The following is a 22,970-nucleotide window of genomic DNA, read 5'->3' on the forward strand; positions in this document are numbered from 1 at the left end:
TTTCTGTTCCTCTTTTGCGGTTGTTCCACAGAGTAGGACAATATGTTATTATACCGAGAGCCATGCTGAAGTTCAGTAAAGGAACTTTACCTGATTCAGTCCTTTTGAAACTACATATTTAAAACAAAAATTTCAGGATTTTTTTTCCATTTCCTTTCTTTCTTTTCTTTTTTTAAGACTTTTTTTTAGTATTATTATTCATTTGAGAGAAATGGCGTGGGAGAGAGCACACAGGAGAGCAGAGAGCGGGAGCAGAGGAGGGGGGAGGGGGAAGGAGAAGGGAGCAGGGAGCTAGAGGAGAGAGGGGCTCCTCAGGATCCTGACCCGAGCCTCAGTTGAAGACAGACAGTTAACGGACTGAGCCACCCAGGGGTCCCCACGGTTGTTTGTTTGTTTTGGTTTTGTTTTTTGTTTTTTTTAGGTATAGGTATATGAAAGATCTTTATTATAAGGAGTTAGTCACACAATTAAAAGGCCCAAGATCTACAGTTAGGAAACTGGAGACCCAAGAAAGAGTTGAAGTTTCAATTTAGGTCCAAAAGCAGGAAAAGACAGATGTCCCAGCATAGCAGACAGGCAAGAAGAGTTCCTTCTTACTCAGGCTTTGTGTTTCATTCAGGTCTTCAGTTGACAGGGTGAGGCCTCTTAACAGTAGAGAGGGCAATCTGCTTTGCTCAGTCCCACAACTCAAATGTTGATCTCATCCACAACACCCTCACAGACACACCCAGAACAAAAAACTTAAGATTACTTTAAAGAGTTTGGCAAGGGCAGTTTTCATTACTTAATACCTACCTAACTGTAACCATGTAGTCAAAGCTTGAATACATCGATTTGTTTATGTAAAATTTATTTACGTGAAATTATTCACATAAAGTCTGACTTTACATGTAATAAACTAGAATGTTAGGGATAAAAATAAGATCTGAAGTTAAAGCTTTTATTTGTATCATAAGGTTGAATTAAAGAAAAAACTTTATCCGAAGATGGCCACTGCACAATTGCAAAGAACTTCCATGGTATGATTTCGTGTACTTTAATATATGTTAATTTAGCTAATTTTATTGTTTATTGAAGTCTCAATTATTTTTATATTCTAAAGTTAGAGTCAACTGTTTGAGGGTTTAATGAGATCAGGAAATTCCCTATTTTAAGAACTGAAGATATTTACTAAACTCTTTATAGAGCCAATGGATATATAGTAGAATAGTAGATAGATAGAATAATAGAATGGATAGAATAATAGAATAGTAGAATAGTAGATATTTGATGGAGTGAATTAAATAATTGGTTCATATTCAATTTAGATAAGGTGTGAATAAATGCTATTCTCTTGGTTTGATGAAATTATCATTCTTAGCAGTCCATTCCTACACTTGATCTTAGCCAAAAGGCCAGAAGCGATTTAGCAGTCCATTCCTAGGAAATGAATGTACATGCTTCACAAAGATAAAATTCTCATCTTTGCACAGTTCTTGTGTTACAGTTACCTGTGTCAAACCTAGTTGGTAACTAAAGAGAAAAGAAGTGTTATCTATCATGAGCTTGCAGTCAACTGCAGGAGGATTTTTGACATGATTTTGAACTACTTTTTGCATTTTACCTTTAAGCTGCAACCCTGGAATTACCCTCACATCTTAGAAGCCACCCTGACTTTCTGGGGTTTACTAACCACTATGGCTAGGATTTTTTTTTTTTTTAATTGTTAGAATTCTTTGGGAAAGTATCATGCTTATGCAAAATTAGATCTACTCAAAGTTCAGGAAGATGTTATTTTTAATTTTTAATAAATCTAAATTATATGTTTAAATTTTCCTTGAATTTAGAGTGCATTGGTGTTTCCCAATAAGATATCAACAGAGCAACAGTCTTTAGTGTTAGTGAAGAGGCTCCTAGCAGTTTCAGTATCCTGTATCACATATTTGAGAGGAATATTTCCTGAATGTGCTTATGGAACAAGATACCTAGATGGTAATGTCACGTTTATATTTTGTTTCAATTTTTTAGATGTAATGTTTATTTTAAAACTTTCTTTAGAGGTGCCTGGGTGGCTCAATGGGTTAAAGTGTCCGACTCTTGATTTCAGCTCAGGTTTCAATCTCAAGGTCATGAGTTCAAGCCCGTGTTGGGTTCCCTGCTAGGTGTGGGAGCCTATTTTAAAAAAACCACGCACACACAAAACTCTTTCTTTATGGGTGTTTTTATTTTGGCTTGCTTTAAAACTGTAATATTTTTGACCCAGCAATTGTACTATTAGGTATCTACCCCAAAGATACAAATGTAGTGATCCAAAGGGGCACCTGAACCCCAGTGTTTATAGCAGAAATATCCTCAATAACCACTATGGAAAGAGCCCCAATGGCCATTGACAGATAAAGGGATAAAGATGTGGTGTGTGAGTGTGTATGTATATATGTGCATACACACACACACACACACACAGTAGAAACTACTCAGCCATCAAAAAATGAAATCTTAAAAAAAAAATGAAATCTTGCCCTTTGCAACAACATGGATGGAACTAGAGGGTATTATGTGAAGTGAAATAAGTCAATCAGAGAAGGACAATTATCATATGAACTCGTTCATGTGGAATTTAAAAAACAAAATGAGGGGCGCCTGGTTGGCTCAGTGGGTTAAAGCCTCTGCTTTCAGCTCAGGTCATGATCCCAGGGTCCTGGGATCAAGCCCTGCATCAGGCTCTCTGCTCAGCTGGGAGCCTGCTTCCCCCTCTCTCTGTCTCTGCCTGCCTCTCTGCCTACTTGTGATCTCTGTCTGTCAAATAAATAAACAAAATCTTTTAAAAAAATGAGATCAAAGGGGAAGAGAGGGAAAAATAAGACAAAATCAGAGAGGGAGACAAACCATAAGACTCTTAAATAGGAAACAGACTGAGGGTTGCTGAGGTTGTTGGAGAGTGGGGTAACTGGGTGATGGACATTGAGGAGAACACACTGTGATGTAATGAGCATTGGGTATTATATGAGACTGATTAATCACTGAACTCTACCTCTGAAACTAATAATATTTATGTTAATCAACTTTATTTTTTTTTTTTTAAATTTTTTTTTTTTTTTTATTTGACAGAGAGAGGGATCACAAGTAGACAGAGAGGCAGGCAGAGAGAGAGAGGAGGAAGCAGGCTCCCTGCTGAGCAGAGAGCCCGATGCGGGGCTCGATCCCAGGACCCTGAGATCATGACCTGAGCCGAAGGCAGAGGCTTAACCCACTGAGCCACCCAGGCGCCCCTATGTTAATCAACTTTAAATAAAATAAGAAAAAATAATAGATAAAACTAATTTTTACTTAGAGATTTTCTAATAATAGCTTTATTAAGATATGATTCACATACCTGACAATTCATGCATTTAAAGTGCACAGTTGAATGATTTTTAGTGTATTCAAATTGGTGTGCAATCGTTAGCGCAGTCAATTTTAGAACATTTCATTAACCCATAAGGTAACTCCATAACCAACTAAATGGCTCTCCACTTCCCCTACCTCCCCAGTCCTAGACATCCACTAATCTGCTCTCTATCTCTATGGATTTGCCTATTTTGGATATTTCATGTAAATGGAATCATACAATATGTAGTCATTTGTTATCAGCTTCTCTCACCTAATGTTTTTAAGGTTATTGATATGGTAACATGAATTAGTACTTCATTCTCTTTTATTGCTGAAAAATATTCCATTATGTGGATATACCACATTTCACATATTCATTCATCAGTTGAAGAACCTTTGTTTCAGTTGTTTCCACTTTATGGCTATTTATATTTTTTCTTTTTCTTTTCTTTTCTTTCTTTCTTTCTTCTTTTTTTTTTTTTTAATTTGAGAGAGAGTGCCCATGAGCAGGAGCAGGGAGGGGCATAGGGAAAGAATCTCAAGCAGACTCCACACTGAGCTTAGAGCCAGATGTGGAGCTCAATTTCACAACCTTTAGATCATGACCTGAGCCAAAATCAGAGTCAGACGTTGAACCAACTGAGCCACCCAGGCACCCAATTTTTTTGGCTATTATAAATAATGTCACATTCATGTACAAGTTTTTGTGTGGACTAAGTGGTTTTTAAAAAGTATAATCAAGGGGTGCCTGGGTGGTGCAGTCAGTTCAGCATCCTAGTCTTAAGTTTCAGTTCAGATCTGGTATCAGAGTTGTAAGATTGTTCCCACTAGGGGCTTAGCAATCAGCAGAGTCTGCTTGAATTTCTCTCTCCCTCTGCCCCTCCCCCTGTACACACTCTCTCTCTCTCACTGAAATAAATCTTTTTTAAGTATATTTAATACCTTTGGACACACTTAATCATAATATTTTTTCCTCAGTTTCTCACGTTTAATTTTACCTGACATTACTCTTATAATGACAAACTATTTAAATAAAAGTATACTATTATTAATAGATTTGTACAGTGGTAGTATATGTTGTGTTATTTTAAGGAAGTAAAAATAATATAGTCTATTTATACTATAGTAATCATTCATTACCCAGGGCATGGTGTGTACCTAATTCTGTGTGCTAACTATATGCTGGGCAATATGTGAAGTGCTATGTTATATATTATATCTTGTTAATTCATATTATAGGCCTATGAGTTAGACATTATCCCTATTTTTCAGATAAGGAACCTGAGACAGAAATCTCAGTCCTTTCCATTGTATTACCTGTTGCTTTCCTGCAGGTCTCTATCTCTGGTAGCTAGTTAAATTCTTGGTCTTTTGCAAGTATTTAATTGGGATAAGGGCCTGCAAATACTAAGACTCTTGGATAATGATGGTGTGAAAGCATTATATCTGACTTTAAGTATTTTATAACTTTTAAGAATTTTTTTTCTGGGGCGCCTGGGTGGCTCAGTTGGTTAAGCGGCTGCCTTCAGCTCAGGCCATGATCCCAGCGTCCTGGGATCGAGTCCCACATCGGGCTCCTTGCTCAGCAGGGAGCCTGCTTCTCCCTCTGCCTCTGCCTGCCACTCTGTCTGCCTGTGCTCGCTTTCTCGCTCTCGCTCTCTCTCTCTGACAAATAAATAAATAAAATCTTTAAAAAAAAAAAAAAAAAAAAGAATTTTTTTTCTACCCTTTAACATGTATCCTAGTCATTATGGTATCATTTTATAATAAGGAAAAAAATATTCTTTGTTTCCATAAAACGTTTCTTCTTCTAAATTATATTAATACCAATCATCTGGAAGTTCATTGCTATTTAATAATATAATATACCTCTAATACACAGCTGAAGAAAATAATCTTCAGTTAAATTTCTAGTCATTTACTAATCTTAAGCAACTCTATATTTATATAATTTTGGTGTTTAGATCTTTGTGTCAAAATTCTGAGAGAAGATAAAAACTGTCCAGGATCTACACAGTTAGTGAAGTGGTAAGTAGAAGAAGACCTAATGATATTAAATTATTTTTTTCTTAAATCACATTCTTTTTTTATACCTTGGATACCTTTCAGTGTTTAACCTAATTTTAGTAATTCCCTTTTCAATACTAGATACCATTTTTGCAGGTCTTTGGATTTTTGCCTTAAAATTTTCCTTTATTTTATGCTCCATGTGAACAGAATTCATTTTCCTATTAGTGTTCCCAACAAGTAGCTGTCCGATATTTTACCTCCTATCCCGAACCATCCTCTATCAACATTTTATATTTCTGCCAATGTGGAGGCCGAGAAAAATTAAGGCCATCCCACCTCAGGTTTAGCTTTAGCGTAAGTACAGCCATCTTAGCTCTGGCAGCCATCTCAGACTCCTGTGCCCAAGGGCTGAACTTTCCCCCACCTTGCTTTAGTAAGCCCCACCCTGCTTTAGTTCCAGAGACCCCCACCTGCTTTAGTAAGCCCCACCCTGCTTTGGTTCCAGAGACCCCGAACCCTGCTTTGGTTCCAGGAATCCCCACCCTGCTTTAGTAACAGGAACCCATAAATACCCCTGCCTTAACTAAGTTTGGGGTCCAAGTCCCTACTCCTCTGTGTCGGGTATACTTGGGCCCAAGCTTAAGCTTGTAGAATAAACCCTCGTGTGATTGCATCAGTGCTAGGCTCCTTGGTGGTCTCTCGGACTCGAAAACTTGGGCACGACACCACTATTTGTTTTGTTTTATTATTTTAAGCTGGTTAATAAGAAGGGAACTTTAGGGAGACCAGCTGGCTCAGTCATTAGAACATGTGGCTCTTGATCTCAGGGTTGTAAGTTTGAGCCCCACACTGGGTGTAGAGATTGCTTAAAAGAAAAAATCTTATTAAACAATAACAAGAAAATTTATATTAGTAATGAGATAACATGGAGATTTAGTAAAAGAATTAAAAGAATTCTTTTCTGGAAGTGCATTCAGTCTAAAAAGAAATCCTTTGTTATTTTTTAGGATGCTAGGATGCTATGATGCTTTGCAAAAAAAATACGTAAGTATCTCCTTATCTTTTCTCCTACAGTTTATACTCCACAAATGTAACAGCAATTACCACAAAGTAAAACTTTAATTTAAACTAACTTGTGCATAGGACAGTCCAAATTACTCAAAAGTTTGAACATTTGAACATTTTAAAGACTAATATTGAACTCATTTTAAACCAATAGAGTTAATACTTAACAAATTTGCCAAGCTAGTTTTAATTGTTAACACGTATTTGTTTTAGTAATGCGTATTAACTTACAAAAAGTTGGGGCGCTGGGTGGCTCAGTGGGTTAAAGCCTCTGCCTTCAGCTCAGGTCATGATCCCAGAGTCCTGGGATCGAGCCCCACATCGGGCGCTCAGCGGGAAGGCTGCTTTCTCCTCTCTCTCTGCCTGCCTCTCTGCCTACTTGTGATCTCTCTGTCAAATAAATAAATAAAATCTTTGGAAAAAAAAACCTTAATGAATTAAAATAATTCATTTATTAGTTTCACATGCCTCCTACAATTTTATTTATACTAATAATTTAATAAATTATTTCTTTGTGAGAGTTCAAAAATAAATTTCTGTGTAATCTAGGTTAAATTGTCACATTCTAAATAAGGAAATTCCAATTAAAAAGTGTTTACTGTAGACTATTAGCGTGTTTATATCAGCACATATAAAAAAGTCAAGCTCTAAACAAAGTTGTAAAAAAGAAAATTTTATCCCTGGTCACTAACCTCCCTTATTAAAGCATTAAATATTTAATGTTAATTAAATATTGAGTGACTACTATGTGCTAGACACATATTCCAGGTGGTCAACGAGACAAAGAGGATCCCTTCTGTAGTGGGAAAATAGTCAATAAAACAAGTAATTCAGGGGTGCCTGGGTGGCTCAGTGGGTTAAAGCCTCTGCCTTCAGCGCAGGTCATGATCTCAGGGTCCTGGGATCGAGCCCCGCATCGGGCTCTCTGCTCAGCGGGGAGCCTGCTTCCCCCTCTCTCTCTCTGCCTGCCTCTCTGCCTATGATCTCTGTCTGTCAAATAAATAAATAAAATCTTAAAAAAAACGACAACAAGTAATTCAAGTAATTTCCAATTGTGTTAAAGGCCAATAAAATATTGAGAGAAAGTGTGTCACAGGTGGAGAGGTGGGGTAACTTTATTTTATTTTATTTTATTTTTTGAGGTGGGGTAACTTTAAATAGGGTGGTCCTGAGTAGGTGACATTTAATTTGAAACTTGATTGAGAAGAAACCAGCCAGGCATTGACTTTGGGAGAGAATATTCCTGAGAGAACACAAATACAAAGAGTTGAAGGGGGAGTTGAGAGAGTTCAAGGAACAAAGAGAAAGCAGTGTGAATGGGAATAGAATGCAATGAGTAGTAAGGGAGGGAGAATAGTTTTAGAGGAGCCTGAGGAGATAGGCAGGGCCAGAGCATTCAGAACTGTGAATAGGGAAGGAGTTTGGATTTTATTTTAAATGCAAATAAAAAACATTTGAAAGTTTTATTTATTTTTTTTAAAGATTTTATTTATTTATTTGACAGACAGAGATCACAAATAGGCAGAGGGGCAGGCAGAGTGAGAGGAAGGGAAGCAGGCTCCTGGCTGAGCAGAAAGCCCGATGCAGGGCTTGATCCCAAGACCCTGAGACCATGACCTGAGCCGAAGGCAGACACTTTAACCCACTGAGCCACCCACTGAGCCACCCAGGCGCCCCCATTTGAAAGTTTTAAATAGAAGTATAACGTCATTTGATTTATATATATATATATTTTTTTAAAGATTTATTTATTTATTTGACAGACAGAGATCACAAGTAGGCAGAGAGGCAGGCAGAGAGAGAGGAGGAAGCAGGCTCCCTGCTGAGCAGAAAGCCTGATGTGGGGCTTGATCCCAGGACCCTGGGATCATGACCTGAGCTGAAGGCAGAGGCTTTAACCCACTGAGCCACCCAGGCGCCCCTTGATTTATATTTTAAATTAAAAATCACCCCAGCTGCTGTTAAGACAATATACCGTGGAAGGAGAATAAGATTGGAATCAAGGAGAATGGTGCTTAATCTGTTAATGCGGTACTGGTGAAAAATCACCAGCTCTTAGACTAGCATGGCAGAGAAGGGAAGAAATTAAAAATTTCAGGATATATTTGGCAGTAGAACTGATTGGACTTGATAGATTGGTTGTAAAGTGTAAGGAAAAGATCCAAATCAAGAGTGACTCAGATTTTTGACAGATTAGTTGAGTGGATTATTTCCTGTGATTCTCTATTCATATGGTCTCCATAGCCTCTTCTCTTTATCGAAGGAGCAGAGTCCTGGGGCACCTGAGTGGCTCAGTGTTTTAAAGCCTCTGCCTTCAGCTCAAGTTGTGATCTGAGGTCCTGGGATTGAACCCTACAGGCTCTCTGCTCAGCAGGGAGTCTGCTCCCCCCCACACACACACACTGCCTGCCTCTCTGCCTACTTGTGATCTCTCTCTGTCAAATAAATAAATAAAATCTTAAAAAAAAAAAAAAAAAAGGACCAGAATCCTGAACTCTGCTTTTCTCTTTTCAAGATCAGTTCTTTTTTTTTTTTTTTTAAGGTTTATTTATTTATTTATTTGACAGAGAGAGATCACAGTAGACAGAGAGGCAGGCAGAGAGAGAGGGAGAGAGGGAAGCAGGCTCCCTGCTGTGCAGAGAGCCCGATGCGGGACTCGATCCCAGGACCCTGAGATCATGACCTGAGCTGAAGGCAGCAGCTTAACCCACTGAGCCACCCAGGCGTCCCTCAAGATCAGTTCTTACATAGTAAGAGTTTGATGTGTTATTTCACAATATATATTTTCCTTGTAACTGGCAGAAATGCATGTGTTTTCTTATGTCAATGTCATGAATGTCAACCTTCAGTAAGTCTACTAGAAATAGATATTTGGGGGAATAAGGAAGGACATCCAAGGTTTTGCTTTATATACATCATATTTTCTGCAAGATTATTTCTTATTAGGAATAAATGTTGAAATAAGACAAAGAATTTTTGTGATCCATCAAGAAAAAATATTTCATAGAGTAAAAGTAAGATTTTTGTTCTTTTATTTCAGCTAAGGATGGTTGTTCTAGCTGTAAGTATTTTTAAATTTAAAATTTTAAAAGACTGTCCTTGCTTATTTAAATAACACTAAAACCAGCAATTGATGTGTCATTTTATTCAAACAAATGATCTATTTATTGGAAAAAAGTAACAAATTAATATTTTGGGGGGTCATTTTGTATTTTGTTTTGCTGAATCCATTTAATAGTTTAGTCTAAATATCCAATTTAGTTCTCCTTGAATACTTAGACTTATATAACTCAATTGTAAATTATTTTTAAATAGGTATACACCAATCCAGAAGACCCTCAGGTAGGTATATCTCTAATATCTAAAAATAACATAAATTACAATAATATCTTATGGTTTTGTTTTTTCCTTTTAATTTTTTTTATCTTATGCTTTTAATGATATTCACTCTCACATGTATTTTCACATTTGAACCTCATAAAGGCTTTTTTGAGGTAAGACAAGGTTTGTATTGTTATCTTTAAACAGATTAATATGCTTGCTACCAGAGAGATTAGGTGACTGATCCTGGGCCACAAATCCAAAACCCCTTAAAAATAACCTAAGTCTCCTAACTTATGCTTTTATATAACATTCTTTTTATAAAATTATGAAAGGGGTTGAGTTTGATAAAAATGAGATACTTATCCTTGAACTTTGAATATTCATCCAATCCTGTCACATCCACTTGTTCATCTGACAATTAAAGAAGGGATTGCTACCATTATCATCTTCACTTTATAGGTAAGGAAACCTAGATACAAGGTTTCTTGCCTAAGGTCACAGTGGCAGAACCAGAATTTGGACCTAAGAAGGCCAGTCCATGATCTTGGTGCTTTAACCATTGCATTATCGTTATTATAATATATTCATTCAGTCATGGAGAAGCAGATTTTTTTTTAGAGAGAGAGAGCACTGAAATGTAAAGAAAGCATGTGTGTCCATGGTGACAAAGAAAATCTCATGAGCTGTGAATTAGGTGATTGTTAAGAAGCTAACTAATTGTTCAGAAAATATTCTTTTAGTTTCAGATGTTTTATATAGTTCAACATTTTTTCTTACAAGAGCAGCTTGCTGATTCACTAATGTTTATCGATTGTTTGGTGTGCCAGGCACTTTTATTAAGGGCTCTATATAAATTATCCTATTTGCTAAAATTTCGCAACCACCAATGACATAGGTACTATTTTCAGGCCCTATTATTAGCTGGGGAAACTAAAACCTAGAAGGCTTAAATGACTTGCTTCTGGTTACATACAGTAAGGATTTAAGTCCTGTGCTTAAAGCCATTCTGCTTGAGTAAGAGATAATACTGCCCCTCTTACCTGCCTCCTAAGGAGTTCCTTCCCTCTGGGATATATGATATACATTGCAATTAGTGGGAGAATATATATCTCTCTTGAGACTGAAGCCCCAAATCCCAAATCATGGGAATTTACAATTAGGACTTGAAAGTTTCAGTTGACCATTAAGGATTAACATGGCAGAAAAAAATTATTAAATCAACGTTAAGAGTCATACATAAGCTTTATTTAGCTACTTGGCCACCAGCACTGTATATCAAATACATAACTGTAATGTTTTCTATTTAAGACAATTTCAGAATGTTACCAATTTAAATTCAAGTACACTAGTAATGGACCAATCATGGACTTCATAAGGTATTTTATCATTTCCTTTTTGTAAACAGATTACCACTTATTTATATTAATACTATATTGCTAAACTTCAAGATTAATTCTGAAACTTCTCAAACATCCTCAATTAACCATTGAGGTGTATCTGTACAAAATATCTTTCGAGCAGCTGCAAGCCCAGATTGTGTGGCTAATTATATACTATTTTAATTGTGAAACAGAGCCAAAGAGTAAGAAAGCTATTGTATGCTTGAGTGATTAGAAATGTAATTAAAGTCCTTCACTCATTTCCTTTAAACATCTGATATAAAATGCATATTAATGTAAATAAAATTATTAGTTTATAACATTATTAATAATGATATTAGTGACACTAAATTTTAATGATAGTGACAGTAAAACACACTTTATGGTGACTTTCAACTTAAAAACTTAATGATATAATAGGAATAAGAATCTCAAATAGTATGATGTAAAGTTGTTATTAGAAGCCATGGGTGTCATAAAAGAAATTAATGTGTGATTCTCTTATAGTAAAAACCAAAACAGTGAATCTAGTATGTCATCTGCGGACACCAAGAAAGCAAGTATTCTCCTGATTCGCAAGATTTATATTCTAATGCAAAATCTGGGACCTTTACCTAATGATGTTTGTTTGACCATGAAACTTTTCTACTACGATGAAGGTACCACTTACAGTACATCCTGTTGTTACATATATGTTTTATTATTGAAACAATTAGTTTCCATCCTAAATGATCTTTTTAAAGATTTTTATTTATTTATTTGACAGAGAGAGAGATCACAAGTAGGCAGAGAAAGAGGGGAAGCAGGCTCCCCGCCAAGCAGAGAGCCCAATGTGGTACTCGATCCCAGGACCCTGAGATCATGACCTGAGCCAAAGGCAGAGGCTTAACCTACGAGCCACCCTGGCGCCCCCATCCTAAATAAATCATTTAGCACCTCAAACTGTAATATAATTTTTGAAATTATAAAAATTTCATTTAATATCAGCATTTGAAAAAGAAAGATTCAGGGGCACCTGGGTGACTTAGTTAATCCTGCCTTTGGCTCAGGTCATGACATTGAGCCCCACATTGGGCTTTCTGCTGAGCGAGAAGTCTGCTTCTCCCTTTCCCTCTGTGCCCTTCCATTTGTGTGCTCTCTCTCTCACTCTCTCTATCCAATAAATAAATAAAATCTTAAAAAAAGAAAGATTTGAAAAATTAGACTTCCAAATATGCACAAACTTTTCCAGTGATATGAACATATCCATGTGAGGTACAACCTCACTCATAATTAAAGAAATGGAACAATTGAGATGCCACTTTTCAACTTACCAGAGCAGTAAAATTTGTAAACCAATTATTGGCAAGGGTGTGGGAGAAAGCAGGCACTTTTATAATCCTTGAGAGAATGTATATAGGTGCAACAATTTTAGAGGACAATTTAGCAGTATCAAAATTTTAGATGCACATTTTCTTTAATCCAGAAAATCAAAAGTATCTTGGGAATATACTTAACACAAACATGCAACGTTATATGTTTATAAGGATACCGTGCAACTTATTAAAAAGAATGTGCTCCTAATTTATCCAAGGAATATTAAAAATGGGTTAAAAGGAAAGGTTAAAAACAGCTAGGTAAGTATAGGGCACCTGGGTGGGTAAGTCAGTTAAACCTCAGAATCTTGATTTCGGCTCAAGTCATGATCTCAAGAGTTGTGAGATAGAGCCCCACTTGGGCTTCGCACTCAGCACCAGTCAGCTTGTCCCTCTTCCTCTGCTTCTCCCCATCCTCAAACCCTCTCCCCGGCACACATGGACGCCGACACACATGCTCTCTCTCTCTCTCAAATAAATAAAATCTTTAAAAAAAACCAGCTAGGTATCGAACAGTATGATCTTATTTGTGTTTTGTTAAGGATATACATATATATGAAATATGTATTTTACATGTGTAGTATCTTCTAGAAGAACATAAAGCAACAACAATAATGACAACTAACATTTATTGACTACTTATATTGTGCCAATTCTGGTCTGAGGATTTAACACACTTTAACTCATTTAATACCCTATCCAACGGGGTAGGTACTATTATTATCCCCATTTCACAGATGAGAAAACCAAATCAAGGATGATAGATAACTTATTCAAGGTCAATAGTCAGTCAAGTGAAGAAAAAAAAGGTTACCTTTTATACTATTTGAAATATTTTCAATCTATATTTATTATATCATTATTATTATTATTATTATTATGTTCTCTTCAATTTCATGAACATCACAGCTTATACTTACTTTTCGCAGTTACACCCCCAGACTACCAACCTCCTGGTTTTAAGGATGGTGATTGTGAAGGAGTGATATTTGAAGGGGAGCCTATGTACTTAAATGTGGGAGAAGTCCCAACACCTTTTCACACCTTCAAAGTAAAAGTAACTACTGAAAAAGAACGAATGGAAAATATTGATTCAGCTATATTATCACCAAAACAATTAAAAACACCACTTCAAAAAATTCTCATGGACAAAGATGATATAGAAGATGAACAGGAGCATTATATAAGTGTCAGTACATTTTAAAGTTATAAAGTATAATAGTAACAAATGTTTGACTCAATTCTGAAAACTAATAGTTCTCAGTGATATTTGTATAAATACTGTATTATAATCACAAATTCGAGGTTGGTAGGGACCTTAAAGAAGGTATGAGCTTTTCATTTAAAAAATTTTTCCCTTGGTGCAAACACTATTCTCAGAAGTTTAAAAGCACAACTATTCTGAATGAAGCAGGGAAAGGTCCTGGAGGCCCAGCCTCTCATCACCTCAACTACCCTTGTAGTGAACTCTGAGGAAACTCTTTGGTCTGGAGCATAATTTGAACCACTGAACTACTCGAATTGCCTAACTAATGTTGAAATCCTTTCTACCAATACCCCTACTAGGTGCTCATTTTAGACCTGTACTTGAACTTTCTCGGGGCCTGCAAAGTCACTGCCCTGAAGCAGCCTGGAAGTTCCCAGAAGGCAGGAAAATTGTGTTTCTTCTTTGTAATCCTCCTGTGCCTACCACATAAGTGTAGAGTGTGTATTCTCAATATTGGCTAAATGAATGGATGAATAAAAATACAAAAAAGTCTTTTTTTTAGTTGTAATTACTCAATCCCAGGAAATCTTTCACATTAACATGATTGTTTCTTAATCTAATCTTTGTTGTTGATCTGTTACCTCATCTTATTCTAAATTATAATCTCAGTACTTATGTATAGAGTTTTCTTTTTTAATTCAGGCTCTGCCACATCCTAACAAATAGAAAATTCAGTTTTCAACCAGTTTAGTCAAAGAAGAAGTCTTCTCAAAACCTAAATCCCAGTGATGGTTTATAAACAAGTATAGCTGGGATTTATGTAGCATTCTTAAAATATTTAAAGCTTGTTGATGTATGTCACAAAGAGAAAAATAATTATAAAGTAGACATTAAACTTGTTACTATTTCTACCATACTATGACTGATCTTATTCTTTACTAACTCCCTGAAGAGGGTTGGGGTATTTTTTTATTCAAGTGTGTGATAACATCTGTAGAAAAATTCTGGAGATATAGAAGTAGTAGTTGTATGAACTTGTCTAATTCATTGCCCTCAAACAACAGTAAAAACTAAGGGTTCTTAGAACCATTATGTATTTTTTGAGAAAATTGTATTTTTGTCCCTAAAGCGACCCTGCAAAGTAAAGTAGTAGTTTATACTTTGTCTGGATAAATATGGTACCTTGTTATGGTAATTATAGGACTTTATTTCTACCAAGTGTAAGAGTTGTAGTGGTGTGTTATATTTAACCTTCATGTAAAACACATTTGTTCATAAATACTTCTACCCAGTTGTTTTAATTGCTTTTTGGAATTAGTCAATTTTTTTCTTCATGTAATTATGTAGGATGATTTTGACCTTGAAACTAAAATGGAAGATCAGAAAAAAAAACCCAGATCTTCTGAACTTGGAGGTAAGAAATTAATGAAAATGTAGATTGATTCACTTCCAATTCAATTTTATACCATTTTAACTCTTTTTTTTTTTTTTAACAGAACCAAATTTAGTTTGTGAGGAAGATGAAATTATGAGGTCTAAAGAAAGTCTAGATCTTTCAATTTCTCATTCTCAGGTACAAATTTGGTAATTCAACTCACTTTTAACTTTTTTCAGAAGAATATTATATGTTTATTCAGTTAATTTTCAGGTTTCCTTATTATATTCAAGGTCTTTTAGAAGAAAATTAGGTCTTAAGAATGCTTTTTAACAAAATTTGAAAAGTATATGCTGAGCCATCTGGATGGCTCAGTCATTAGTCGTCTGCCTAATACCCAGGTCATCGTCCCAGGGTCCTGGGATGGAGCCCTAGTAGGGCTCCCTGCTCGGCGGGGTGCGGGTTTCTCCCTCTCCTGCTCCCCCTGCTGTATTCCCTCTCTTGCTATCTCTGTCAAATAAATAAATAAAATCTTTTTTTAAAAAAGTATATGTTGGAAAGTTTTAAGTATATTACTGTCAGTTTATTTAGTAATAAACCTAAATACTGTTCATAAAATTTCAGAATTTCAGAGCTAGGTAGAATCTTAAGTAATTATTCCACAAATGGAGTATATAATACTTTTTGTTGCCTGGAGCAGACATGATTAATTTTGTTTTCCATAGACAATAAAATCTTGATATAACATTTAGATAAAAAGAACTTGAAAATAATGGGACTGATTATTGTCCATGTTCCTCTGCACTTCCCCTTTCTCCAGTGGGAGTGAGCTTAAGTTCTTATCTCCTGGAAGAGAGTATAGTGCCTGATGATCATTTGGGATTTTTTTCAGTACAGTGAATGATCAATTATATACAGTATCAGTTTCACTATCTTTGCCATTGCACTTTTTGTGACAGTAAGAACTACTTAAAATTAATGGTTTCATTAACATAATAAGACCCTAGATTTTAAGTTCCTGAATTTTGGAGCCCCATTATTATGTTATAGAAAGTTTTTATTATGTGATTTTGTGTTATTATTTTCTAGGTTGAACAGTTAGTCTGTAAAACATCTGAACTTGATGTGTCTGAAAGCAAAACAAGAAGTGGAAAAATCTTTCAGAATAAAATGGTAAGTGTACCTTTAAATATTTTTTTTTCCACCCTAACCTTATAACTTTTTCCCACATGTGAGTTTATTTTGCTTCTTAGCCCTTCCTTTATTGGACGAACATTTGGTAAGTACCTATTATGTGTCAGGTACTTTACTAGGTGCTGGAGATAGAACATGAATAACACATAGTTCCTGCTCTTAGCTCAAAGTTTAGTAATTGGAGGTCAACAAACAATGATAGGGGGCCATGATAGCAGTTTGAAAAGGCTACATGGAACAAAGGAAAAAATGGTGAATTTTACTGAAAATGCATAAAAGAGGAGAATTCAGGAAAAGCTTTGAGAAATGACACCATCATCCAGATTCCAAGGAGATTGCCTGGAATGCCAAAATATTCTCATGTTTTATCTTGTAAATAAATTGTCTTGTTAATAAGACATTAAAAATTAATGTTTTATAGGGCGCCTGGGTGGCTCAGTGGGTTAAGTCACTGCCTTTGGCTCAGGTCATGATCTCAGGGTCCTGGGATCAAGTCCCGCATCAGGCTCTCTGCTCGGCAGGGAACTTCCCTCTCTATCTCTCTCTGCCTGCCTCTCTGCCTACTTGTGATCTCTCTCTGTCAAATAAATAAATAAAATCTTTTAAAAAATTAATTTTTTGTATATATTTTGCATAAAATGAATCTCATGTTTTTAAGCAAAAAACCCACTGGTTTATGTTAGTTTTCTATTTTTGCTAAATGGAAATTTGTATTTTATTTTAGACTTTTAAGTTACTCAAACTTTCCAAGATGAAGAAAAAGCATTCTGTAAAATATTATATCTAAATTTAGGAAACAAACAGCACACTCTAACAGTGGTATAGTGACATTTCTTTCCAACTCCTCATTCAGTGACATCATGTTGGTAGCTTGAAATTGGACATGATGAGAATATTCACAGCATGGAAGTCAGCAAATGCCTCAACACAGGATTTGTTACTCCTAGAGAACTGGTTGTTAAACATTTACCAGCACACCATTGATTATAGTGCCATTTTTTGGTGTGTCTTTTTTTCCCATGGTCTTTTTTTTTTAAGTTTTTATTTATTATTTTCAGTAATCTCTATCCCCAATTGGGGCTTGAACTCATAACCCCAAGATCAAGAGTCATATGCTCTTCCAACTGAGCCGGGAGTTCCCCTTTTTCTACATTGTCCATAGGAAGTTTGAACTGGTAGAAGGCAGTATTCAAACTAGTATGTTGATGAGAGCAAGAGATAAAAGAATTTCAAAAATTAGTACAGCTAGCAGCAAAATGGCCTTGTAGGAAGCTTCTATTTAGGATGAGTATCCTTTACTAGAATATGGGGAGAAAAGCAAGAATTTTAAAAAAATTATTAGGAAGGATTTTCTTGTAATAAGACATTAAGATACTTTGGGGACATAAATTAATTTCTGAAATTGCCTATGTTTTTGGATATGAACTCTCTGCCACAGTACTCCTGATTTTGAGAATCATGGCTGAATGATTGTTAGGAAATGGCAAGAAGTGAAAATATTTAATAGTATGTACACTAAGAAAGTTATTGAAAAGTACATTTTTAACATCAAAAAATAAGCATGTCCTTTTAGAGAATAGTAATAGACAGCTAATAATGTGTCATCATCCAATATTCATTTTAAAAATTGCATAGATAGGGGTGCCTGGGTGGCTCAGTCGGTTAAGCATCTGCCTACAGCTCAGGTCACGATCCCAGGGTCCTGGGATCAAGCCCCGCATAGGACTCCTTGCTCGCCGGGAAGCCTGCCTCTCCCTCTCCCACTCCCCCTGCCTGTGTTCCCTCTCTCACTGTGTCTTTCTCTGTCAAATAAATAAATAAAATCTTTAAAAAAAAATTGCATAGGTAGCATTATTTACAATAGCCAAAAGGTGGAAGAAACCTAAATATCCATCAATAAACAAATGGATAAACAAATGTAGTATATTTATACCATGGAATATTATTCAGCCACAGAAGGAATGAAGTACTAATGTATGCTTCAACATGGACAAACCTTGAAAACATGCTAAATGAAAGAAATCAGTAACAAAAGTCTACATATTATATGATCCTACTTATCTGAAAGTCCAGAATAGGGATTTCTATAGAGAGAGAGAAAGTCTTAGAGCTAGTGGGAGAAGGAGAGAATCAGGAAGTAATAAATTGAAAGAACCCAGGTATCTTATCTTAGTAGGAAATAATTACACTAGGTATAATTTTAAAAAGAAAGAAGAGAATGAAGGAAGAAACAAATCAAACAGCCTCAGGTTTCTTTTTGGAGTAATGAAAGTGTTCTAAAATGGACTACAATGATGGTTGCACAACTCTGATACTTAAAATTATTGAACTGTAAACTTTTAAATAAATGAATTGTTTGGCATCTGAATTATATCTCAGGGAAGCCTTTTTTAAAAACTGCATATAGGGGCACCTGGGTGGCTCAGGGGGTTAAGCCTCTGCCTTCGGCTCAGGTCATGATCTCAGGGTCCTGGAATCAAGCCCTCCATCCAGCTCTCTGCTCAGCGGGGAGCCTGCTTCCTCCTCCCTCTCTGCCTGCCTCTCTGCCTACTTGTGATCTCTGTCTGTCAAATAAATAAGTAAAATCTTAAAAAAAAAATGTTAAAAAAAAACTGCATATAGTTGCCTATAGTTAAAAAAAAAAAATCAAGTGTTGGTTGTTCTTTGAGAAATAACCAATTAGTAATTATTCTGTCTTTGTGGAGGCTAATGGAAATCAACCAGTAAAATCTTCTAAAGAAAATCGGAAGAGAAGTCAACTTGAACCTGGGAGAACAGTAAGTCTTATGATAATATACAGGTTGAATAAAATGGCAAGTATCAGACCATCATTACTATAGATTAAATTTTATTTTATTTTTATTTATTTATTTATTTTTAATGTATTTTTTTAGAGAGGGAGAGGGATCAGAAGAGGGAAAGAGAAAAAAATCTAAAGCAGGCTCCATTCCCAGCACAGAGCCTGACTCAATTTCACAACCTTGAGCTCTGACATGAGCCAGTCAAGAGTTGGAATGCTTAATGGACTGAGCCACCCAAGCACCCCTAGATTAAATTTTAAATGATAAATGTGATAATATCCCTGGATATTACCTCAAAGTACTGATATCCAAATCTTATTTATATGTAATTGTTTCTAAAAAATGAGGTGATTTTAAAATAAGATGTGTGAGGTTTATTAGTTTTTTCTATGTAAATATTTACTGATTTATGAATGATTTGAAGAAGTTGGAGGAATTTATAAAAAAAATTAAAATCAGTATGTCCAGAAAAATATGAATAGAATGAGAAAATGAGAGTATAAGACTCTTTAGGCCATTTTATTTACGTAGAGCTAAAATTGGGCCACAAATTTGATCTCAGCTTCTGAAAGAACAAAAGTGAAGTATAAATAAGTTACCAAATCAACTTGTTCCATAAAAAATAGATATTCTCTTAGTACCTTTGAAAGAGAAAGAAAAAAATTTTTTAATCTTTTTTTAAATCTTTCTTTCTTTCTTTCTTTTTTTTTTAAGATTTTTTGTTTATTTGACAGACAGAGATCACAAGCAGGCAGAGAGAAGGAGGAAGCAGGCTCCCTGCTGAGCAGAGAGCCCGATGATGCTAGGACCCTGGGATCACAACTTGAGCTGAAGGCAGAGGCTTTAACCCACTGAGCCACCCAGGCACCCCGAAAGAAAAATTTTCTTGACCTACATTTTTTTTAACAGTTGTTTCATATTTGGGACCTTATTTTACCAAATCAGATCTTGTATTTGTCATTTCTGAGATAAATATTTATATTTTTCTTTTTTTTTTTTAAGATTTTATTTATTTATTTGACTGAGAGAGAGACAGTGAGAGAGGGAACACAAGCACAGGGAATGGAAGAGGGAGAAGCAGGCTTCCTGCCTAGGAGGGAGCCCGATGCAGGGCTCAATCCCAGGACCCTGGGATCATGACTGGAGCCTAAGGCAGATGCCTAATGACTGAGCCACCTGGTGCCCCAAATATTTATATTTTTCAACCAGAATTTTTAGTATTGTTAGTAGGTTAACATTTAGGCAACTGAATAAGACTGCTTAAAAAAAAATCAAACGTTAAAGGGGTATTCTCAAAAATATAGTTAATATTTTTTTCAATTTACATAACTCAAGAAGGGAATGAAATAACCTGATAATTAATATATTAAGTCTTCCCAGTGTATTAAGCTTTGATTTTTTTTTTTAGCAAAATCATCCAATTTGTATCATTAGTGAGTTTTTTTCAGAAAAATCAAAGTTGAGGGGTGCCTGGGTGGCTCAGTGGGTTAAGCCGCTGCCTTCGGCTCAGGTCATGATCTCAGGGTCCTGGGATCGAGTCCTGCATCGGACTCTCTGCTCAGCAGGGAGCCTGCTCCCCTCTCCCTCTCTCTGCCTACCTCTCTGCCTACTTGTGATCTTTCTCTGTCAATAAATAAATAAAATCTTTAAAAAAAGAAAAATCAAAGTGGAGTTACTCAGGAATACTCTTAGGGGCACACCTGGGTGGCTCGGTCATTAAGCATCTGCCTTCAGCTCAGGTCATGATCCCAGGGTCCTGCGATCAAGTCCCACATCGGGCTCCCTGCTGGGCAGGGGAATCTGCTTCTCCCTCTCCCTCTCCCCCTGCTTGTGTTCCCTCTGTCACTGTATCTCTCTGTCTAATAAATTAATAAATTCTTTTTTTTTAATATTTTTATTTATTTATTTATTTGACAGACAGAGAGAGATCACAAGTAGGCAGAGAGGCAGGCAGAGAGAGAGGGAGGAGGAAGCAGGCTTTACAAAAAGAATAATACATGATTTAAATCTTACATGGTGCCAAGGTAGAATGTTTCATTATCTGTAGCTCATTTTAAAATCTTTTTTCCTTCTTATCCCCCCCATAATATTTTACTCTTTTGAGGACATGTTAGATCTATGTTTTTGACTTCTCCAACGACCCGAATAAAGACCTTATACTCTATAAGTATATACTTACAGCAGCCATCAGAAGATACATCAGTAATAAAATTTACCCTACTTTTTAAAGAATGCGGGTATTCTATCTTAGTAGGAAATAGTCATACTATGTATAATTTTATTTTTTTATTTTTTTTTTTTAAAGATTTTATTTATTTATTTGACAGACAGAGATCACAAGTAGGCAGAGAGGCAGGCAGAGAGAGAGAGGAGGGAAGCAGGCTCCCCGCTGAGCAGAGAGCCCGATGCGGGGCTCGATCCCAGGACCCTGAGATCATGACCTGAGCCGAAGGCAGAGGCTTTAACCCACTGAGCCACCCAGGCGCCCCACTATGTATAATTTTAAAAAGAAAGGGAAGGATGGAACAAACAAACCTCACAGACATGAAAAAATTCTGAAAGTAAAGACATGTAAGCTGTAAAGTATCCTTAGTAGTTGTTTTCTTTTGACAGGTCCTTCATCACTTTGATTCTTCTAGTCAAGAGTCAGTGCCAAAAAGAAGAAAGTTTAGTGAACCAAAGGAGCATATATAAAAATTAATTTTTTCTTCTGCATGTTTGTGAAGTTCTCAACATTTCAACTACTGGACAATGTATTACTATTTTAACATGTGTTTGCCATGTGAAAATTTATACATAGTCTTAAGCAGTTAGTACAAAAATGAATTTTTATTGTGATCCTTATCTTATATTACCCTTATATTGTGATCCTTAATCTTATCTGAGACAATGCAAGAGAACTTTTTGGATAAAACCAAAAGTACCGGTGTCATAATTGATATTGCTCATTATCTACTCAATATTGATGTATCTTCCATTTTGGTAGATACTTCCTTTAAACATATATTAACCTTTAAGGCACTCTAGAGCCAATTTTAAAAACAAATAATGTTCATTTTGTTATTAAATTTTGGTAGGAATTTACTTTTTACTTATGTTAAAACTGTAACACTTAACCGGTTATTTGTCCCTGTGTCATTAAAACAATGTTCTTTGGTGCTTTGATAGAGTATACTAACATGGTAATATATAACATACCATTAAAAATTGGTTATCTTTTTTAACTTTTTTTTTTTACTTCAAGGCAAAATGACTGATTTTTAAGGTCTGGCATTTTGGGCAGCATAAATAAAATATTCTTCAGCATCTAGACTCTTTCATGGCTTCTAATTTTTATTTAATTAGCAGAAAATGTTTAGGTACTAATTTTGAGATCATTTTGGTAAATAATACTTTACAAGAGTTGAACACACTTCCCAGAAACTTTGAGTGGTAGTGTGAAAGATACTGTGCGTTTAGGGAGAAACCTGAGACCTGGTTTCAGCTTTGATCATTTCCTTTGCCTTAAAAAAGAAAAACTTAAAACTTGGTCTCTTTGCTTCTTGCAGTTTTAGCAGCCGCATTATAAAACATAGATTATCCATAGGCTTGCCATTGAGAAGCGCTAATCGAGAAAGTTGGTGTGTATGTAATGGTAGAAATGTACCTGTTTAATGTAAACCAAATAAACGTCCACAAACTGACCCAGATCAGGTTTTTCTGGAACAGGAAAGTTGAGGAGAAGCTAATTTTCGAAAACAACCAATTTTAAAATGTTTATTTGTCCTTCGCTTTTTTTGGATCCTAGCACATCTCATCTAATTGTCCTAGTATACGCTGGTACAGTTAACACACCTGCTACAGAGATTGACTAACAAAAACCTTTGTAGATCGGCAGCTTGCGCTAGCTCACTGAACGCTTTGATTGGCCGG

At 35.8% G+C, this 22,970-nt stretch overlaps 1 protein-coding gene across 2 annotated transcripts; it reads left to right on the forward strand.

The window, feature by feature from the left end:
• Positions 1-971: 971 nt before the first annotated feature.
• HORMAD1 (HORMA domain containing 1) lies at positions 972-22,361 on the forward strand (the record flags this gene model as incomplete). Of its 2 annotated transcripts, XM_080801896.1 has the most annotated exons (14): positions 972-1,019; positions 1,827-1,971; positions 5,313-5,376; positions 6,366-6,402; positions 9,464-9,484; positions 9,739-9,765; positions 11,056-11,123; positions 11,634-11,785; positions 13,411-13,670; positions 15,036-15,102; positions 15,185-15,261; positions 16,153-16,236; positions 18,963-19,034; positions 21,672-22,361. In XM_080801896.1, 14 exons carry the CDS (start codon positions 987-989, stop codon positions 21,750-21,752), a joined length of 1,188 nt encoding a protein of 395 aa, XP_080658022.1. In that variant the 3' UTR covers positions 21,753-22,361. The 2 variants fall into 2 exon arrangements, with proteins under 2 accessions (XP_080658022.1, XP_080658021.1); XM_080801895.1 differs by lacking the exon at positions 9,464-9,484 and having other exon boundaries at positions 987-1,019.
• Between the last annotated feature and the right edge of the window lie 609 nt (positions 22,362-22,970).

Source organism: Martes martes (genome assembly GCF_963455335.1).
Source record: "Martes martes genome assembly, chromosome: 4".
In the NCBI taxonomy this organism is placed as follows: domain Eukaryota; kingdom Metazoa; phylum Chordata; class Mammalia; order Carnivora; family Mustelidae; genus Martes; species Martes martes.